A 7106-nucleotide genomic window follows, 5' to 3' on the forward strand; every position below is an offset into this window, starting at 1 on the left:
CACGTTGGACGCAGCTGCCATCAGACCCAGCAATCTCTGAAAATGCTTGACAGTGAGTGACTGGCCTTCTCTCACTCTTGACTGCAGTGAGGATCGACTCGATCCGAGCAGGGGACAGACATGCCTGCATTGTTGTCGTGTCCCACACCACGCCCAAATAATTGGTCCTCTGAGCTGGAGAAAGCACACTTTTCTTGGAGTTTAGTCTTAACCCCAACTCTTTCATGTGAGCGAGAACGACATCTCGATGCCGAACCGCTACCTGCTCTGAATGAGCTAATATCAACCAATCGTTGATGTAGTTGAGTATGCAGATGCCCTGGAATCGCGGAGGAGCCAGAGCAGCATTCACACACTTCGTGAAATTGTGGGGTGAGAGTGCAAGACCAAAGGAAGAACTCTGTGTTGGTAAACTTTTGCCCCCGAAAGCAAACCTCAGGAACTTCCTGTGATGAGGAAGGATGTGCATCTTTTAGATCGATCATGCCAAACCAGTCCTCGGACTTGATCTGAGACGCGACTTGTTTGAGTGTGAGCGTGCTGAACTTCAGTCGCCTGACTGAGTGGTTCAAATGACGCAGATCTAAAATAGGACGCCACCCTCCATCCTTCCTCGGAATGGTGAAGTACCGACGGTTCAAATGAAGCAGATCTAAAATAGGACGCTACCCTCCTTCCTTCCTCGGAACAGTGAAGTACCGACTGTAGAACCCGGAGTCTGCTACGTGAGAAGTGACCACCTCGATGGCCTCCTTCCTCAAAAGAGTAACTACTTCTATTCCATGACCAGAGCCCGCTCGGGACCCACCATAGTGGGGATGACCCTGTTTAAACTGAGGTGGAGGAGAACTGGATTCTATAGCCTCACTCTACAGTGTGCAGGACCCACTTTAGTCTAATAAGGGAATCAGTCTCTCTAAACTGACCTCTGGTGCACTTAGAGCGGCAAGCCCTGAAGCGGCGAACCGGCAGGGGACGGCCGTACTAGCTGCTCTAGAGAGCTCCGTGGAGATCGTGAGCCTCTTAGCACCCCTACGTTTCCGGGCGGTAACTGAGAGAAGAGCTCGCCGGAGACAGCTGGGCCTTGGAACACCGGCAGGGTTGGCAGACCGATCTCCTGAGGGCACTGAGGAGAGACGGGCACCGTGTAATGCGGTGTACACCACTCTTCCCCAGAGAGAGCTAGACCTCAGAAGTCCTATAGGCCTTAGGCATCAGGACGTTTTAGACGAAGACTATCCAGCGAGAATGACGGTCCGCAGAACCGCCTTCCGCTAGAAGCCTTCGGCCTGGGAGCGCCACTCTGACTCTAGACTCTGCGGAGTACGAGAAGTGATGCCCCCAGAATGAGGAGCTGGAACACGATAGGTTGGGACTGCTCCTGCCCAGCACGTGTAAACACGTGCTCTTACTCGAGGAATTTTTAACCCAAGAGCCCCTGTATATCTAACTTCTCATAGTCAGATAAATTAAATGAAATCAAACAACCAGATGAGTAAACACGGTCTGGTGTGATAAGATTCATATCAAAAATCCAAAACGATATATCTAACTTCTCATAGTCAGAAAAATACTTAATTTAATTCCTCAGAATTAAATGCAGCCAAACAACCAAACGAGTAAACACGGTCTGGTGTGGTAAGATTCACATCAAAAACTGAAAATGATGTAATTCACGCGTTGCCTCGGCAGCGCGCGAGCCGCTTGGTCACACAAAAAATATCAATCTCCTCTGAGAAAAATAGCTGCAGCAGCGAGCTCTCACTCAGAGGGGGAAGAAATCGCAGCTTCCGAGTCTCGAGAACGAGCTCAACATGAGAGCTCAACATGAGCTCCCTCGAGAGCTGACTCTACGTGGTTCGCTCCCAAACAGACAACACACAAACTGTGTGTGCTCCCACCCGGAATATAACACGGGCAAAGAGGAACACACAGCCTGAACGCTGCCTGCTTGCCCAAATGCTTCTTTTGACTGAAGCTTTGACATAATGGCGCTTATAAGTGGACAAACAACACTAAATAAGACTCACAAACATATAGCGACTGACACACACACAGAGCACTTGCTGAACGACAGAAAAGTTGACGCCGGTACCACCGCACGTACGTTTAAGCTTCCTGGTCGTTACGTCACCCCGCCGGTGACGTCTCGCCCATCCATTGGACTGATTACACATGTGATTCAGAGTGTGGTCATACTGAAGGCGTTCCCGTAGCGCTTCGACGCAGCTCGAGTTCCTGAAGGGGAATCTCTGGGTATCAGCGCACTGATTGTGAAACCTTTATTTATTCAACTTAAAAATGAAGGCTTTCAAATACTGAGTAAATGTCCCCTTTGCCTTTTTGGAACATGAAAATGTTAAAAAATGAACCACAAGTGGTTCAATAGTTACCTGGTCTTGATGGATTTTCTGGTGTCATTTCTCTTTCTAGTTTCCATCTCCATCTTTCTTTCTCTCTCCGACTTTCCATCTGTCTCCTGAGATTTTCCTGAACAGCAGCTTCGTTTTCTCTCAGATATCGGGTTTTCTTCTTACTCACATTATCTTTTTTCCTCTCATTGTCATCTTTTATTCTCTCCTCTTTGCTTCTCATTGTTATGTCCCCCTTTTGATTTATCCCTCCTTTCTGCTTCCATGTATCGCTATCTTCCTGTATTTTCTTCACCTCCATGTGTATTTTCCTCACCTGCTCGTGTTTCATTCTCTCTTTTTCTTGTTTCAGTCTCTTTTCTTCTTGTTTAATTCTCTCTTTATGCTCTCTGAGTTTTCTCTGATTCTTCAGGTAGATCTCATTGCTGTAGTTTTGTCCTCCATTATTCTTCACCATTTCATCAATATTCTTCAGAAGCTTTATGATCTGGCTGGAATCACATTCACTTTTGCTGTTTATCACATTAAATCTTCCCTCAAAATAGTTCAGTATTTTCTGTGTTTCTTCACTTGCAATGATTTGATTAAATTCTCTTCTGGATACTTTTTCTCGTCCAATAAACAACACCATTGTGAACAGCAACGCTTCCTCTCCAAAGGTCTCCTGAATTTGCTCCACGAGGTTCCTCTGCTCCTCTCTGAAGGTCTCCAGGTTGATGACGAGCAGGAACACGTGAGGACCAGGATAACAGAGGTACATACTCTTCATCATTTCATTCTTCATCTCTTCATCAGTCAGTTGAGTGTTGAAGAATCCTGGCGTGTCGATGATGGAGATGTTTCTATCTTCTACTCTTCCCGTCTGTTTCTCACTCTCTCTGGTTCTGCTCTCTTTAAATGCCTCTCGACCCAATATTGAATTTGCTGTTGGACTCTTTCCAGCTTCAGAGGCTCCCAATAACACAATCCTCAGTTCCTGTGAATCACGTTCTTCATCAGACTCTGTGAAACAGATATTAGCACTCTTATGAGCTAATGCTTCACTTGTGACTGATTGTAGTATTTATGTAACATTATGTATGTATGTATTTATTTATTCAGTCCAAACCATTAATTATCTAGCTCCACATTTCATTTTGTTTAGTCAAACTTTGTCCTGGGTGAGAAATGAATTCTGGGTATTCAAAAGTTTTCAGCATTCAGAATATTTAACACTGTAAACTGTGACCAATCTACACAAATTTAGCATTCCAACTGTTTACAAGTTGTAAACCGGTTAAAGCAACTGTGACTTTAGAGCCAGCTACAGTTAAGTTAGTGAAATTCACTGCTGAAACAAGGCTAAGGTGAAAAACGCCCATTTGAGAATTTAAAAGATTATTATTATTTTTTTAAATAAAACACAAATAGTTATTTTGCATACTGCTTAAGCTGTAAATCTGTTTAAAAATCATGTATACAGTTTTATTAATGTTCATAGTGTTGCATTGTCATGGCAGAGTTATAAAATATGATATAACTTTACAAGCAATTTATTTTTTACACTAAAACCATGTTGATGCACATATTGTTTACATCTTGTGGCTATAAATTAAATGTCCTCTATTAAGTTCTATTTGTTATGTGTTTTTAAAAAGGAGGGACAAGTGGACATTTTTGTGGTACAACAATATGCCACAAATGCTATCGATCAAGCTTAACTTGTCCTGAACTTGAAATATTCCTTTAAAGTTTTATTTATTTATTTATTATTTTTGTATTATTATTATTATTTGACAAGTTGATTTGCCACAGAAAAAATAAAAAATAAAAAATCCAAGGATGATTTTCCAAGACAAATTGCAAACAAATTGTGAACACTGATTCTAAATGAACTATGAATTTGACATCTAAATTGTGTCTGTATTCTACATTTTCAATTTTACATTAATTTACTGACCGTTTTGTGCTGATGCCATTTTCCTTTTCCTTTTTTTTTTTGGTCAGTTAATCACTCCTCTTCTCATGTCGCAGTGCATTTTGCAGTATTTCTGCATAGAGAAAAAATAACAGATAAAAACTGAACATGTAGGTAAAGTTCTCTGCAATAAATTAATTTAATTATCACGAAATTCCAAAAGAGTATTGAACTAAAAAATTTAGTCGCGGCACCCTTTGGAAATCTTAACAAATTTGTGGCACCCTGCAAAATTAATTTTGTCACAATACTTGAATTTCTAACTTCTTTAATGATACTTTGAAAAGTATAGATATTTGATACAGCAGGGAAGAACTGCAGAATATACTAGCATACAGATATTTTAAATATTATTAAAACATTTTGTCCATCAAAGGTGGCAATCAGTATGCTAATTTCTAATGAAGATACCAAATTATATGACATATTTTAATGTAGGCTTACATTAATAATTACCATTATAACTTGCTATCTCACAAATGTTTGCTCACTCAGTGTATTTTTGATTTTACAGTGGGGTAATTTTGTTGTAGTAGCACGAGATAGCTTGATTTCAAACTTTGAATTGAATAAAAAATGACAAGTTATAAAATAATAACAAATAAATAAATTACTAATGATAAATAAAAAAATAACCATAGGCCTACAAATTAAATAAATTGCTTTTTAGTTTTTCAGGTAGGTCTAATAGTATAGGGCTATTAAGAGATTTAGTTTTTTTTTTTTTGTTTACCAATTATCCAAATAATGTTTAATCCTAGAAATCTATTATTATCAGAACGCGTGAGCATATCATAGCAGTTAGCAGATCAATGAATGAGAGGGCAGCGTTACCAGAGTTGCCCATTTACCACATCATGATACAGCACAGTAGGGCTGTTGCAAACAGATACTGTACTACATAGATGTTTCCTGTCGGCTCGATTTTTGAGTGGACTTTGCTGTTCCGATGAGCATGAACGGGAGGCTATATGAGCGCAGAGCACACGCATAGAGCAGGATAACCTGCAGAGCGTCACGCCACGTGAAAGTGAAACCTGAGCGGTGAACTCATTTTCGGCAGCTGAAACTCCAGTGCATCTTGGCGACATTAGAAATGGGTATTATATAATAGATGCTTTTTTGAACATTTTAGCAATTTAAAAATATCAAAAATTGATTTTTTTACACGGCACCCCAGGGTGCTGTGGCACTCCGGTTGGGAAACGCTGGTTTAGACAACTAATAACGAAAAGCAGTCAATAATCAGGGAACTGTAACGTTGTACTGTAAAGGCTTGTTTTGAACCAAAGTACAGTTTTATAAAAAAAAAAAAAAGAAAGAAAGAAAGAAAGAAAAAAAAATGCAATGCTCTAAGTGTAATGTGAAGCTTATTTCTCTGAAAAAAAATAAGATAACATTTCATGTCAAATAACAGTGATGTACAATACAATACGTCAAATTATTTTGTTTCATTCATAGTTCCTTATTATATGTGTGATTTGTGTGTGAAAGTATTACCTTGCTCGGTCTTCCTCTTGATGTGAAGCTGCTCTTTTCAGTACAGGTAACCATGGACGTAACTTAGTAGGTGCCACAAAGTAGGTCATAAAACTGAGACCGTGTGCTACAATAGAACGTCAAGTTTTTTTCCCTCCTGCCACTAATAAGTCACAACGAACACTCGGACTGAGCATTACAACAACTAGGGCACAACAAATAATAAATCTCCTGCAATTACCTAGCCAGCAAAACATTGGGAATGCAGGATGTCTACCCGCCCCACCCTTAAAAACACATGTTCAGGTAACCAGGACTTGTGCTAGAGCTCACTGTTCGACGGGGAAAGAGAAACAGGAAGTGTTACCTTGATGTTATATAATCATATCTGTATCCAGCAGATTGTCAAAATAAGTCTGTGTATGGTAAGGTTTGTGAAGCTGAACACAATGTTGTAACATTAAAATGATATACACTGTGAATAAATAGGCTGCAATATAAATTGCCATACTTTCATTTAATATACATGTGTAATACAACCAAGTGCAATATATAAATATTAAGGCATTATTAAATTAGTTAATAAATTGCCATATTTAAAGTGATAAAACGCATGATAAATGTCTGTTGCAATGTTTAATGAATCAGGAGTGTTAGATAAAGATGATACTGACAACATATTTGCATACACTTCACAAAACAGTGTTTTCTAAAGGGCGCTTAATATTCTATCTTTTATATTTGTTTAAATTCTGTGAGGGGTTTATAAAATTAGGAGATAAAGGGGGCATTTGCAAACTTCTGCATTCAGCTGTTTGGTTCAAGATGAGAAGCATAGTTGCATGCCTGGCTCAAGCAGAGTTATGAAGATGAAAGTGAAAGTGACCACACAGCAAACAATGGAAGGTGTGTTTGAAGAACATTCAAAATAACATTTGCCTAGTGATTTTTCCCTACGACAACCTGCTGGCACTGACAGTGGAACCATCACTTTTTAGCTAATTGATATTTTTATTTGTATTATTTTAAAGGGGTCCTATTATGCCCTTGATTTATTTTTTGAAGTGTAGTAGAATCAGTGGTGTAGTGTAAGGAAGTAATAACAGTAAAAGTATTTTTTGGGGAGAATCTGTACTTTATTTAAGTTTTTATATTTCTGTCAACTTTCACTTTTACTCCACTATATTTCCTAATCAAAATGTGTACTTTTACTCCGATACATTTCCCCGAAGGATATTCGTTACTTACTACAAAATAAAGTTGGAAGAACACAGACTGCAAGAAAGCAGGTTTGACGA

At 39.3% G+C, this 7106-nt stretch overlaps 1 protein-coding gene across 1 annotated transcript in view; it reads right to left on the minus strand.

Moving 5' to 3' along the window:
* The window catches only part of LOC107703745 (GTPase IMAP family member 8-like), a 13096-nt gene extending 6961 nt beyond the window's left edge, over positions 1-6135 (minus strand). Inside the window, exons 1-3 of the mRNA XM_016506468.1 lie at positions 5830-6135; positions 4312-4402; positions 2394-3374 (exon numbers count right to left, since the gene is read on the minus strand). Coding sequence (XP_016361954.1) covers positions 2394-3374; positions 4312-4330 — 1000 coding nt within the window. The 5' untranslated portion in view covers positions 4331-4402; positions 5830-6135. The remainder of the gene's footprint in view (positions 1-2393; positions 3375-4311; positions 4403-5829) is intronic.
* Positions 6136-7106: the final 971 nt, after the last annotated feature.

This window comes from Sinocyclocheilus anshuiensis, unplaced genomic scaffold (genome assembly GCF_001515605.1).
Source record: "Sinocyclocheilus anshuiensis isolate Anshui unplaced genomic scaffold, SAMN03320099.WGS_v1.1 scaffold274, whole genome shotgun sequence".
Lineage (NCBI taxonomy): Eukaryota > Metazoa > Chordata > Actinopteri > Cypriniformes > Cyprinidae > Sinocyclocheilus > Sinocyclocheilus anshuiensis.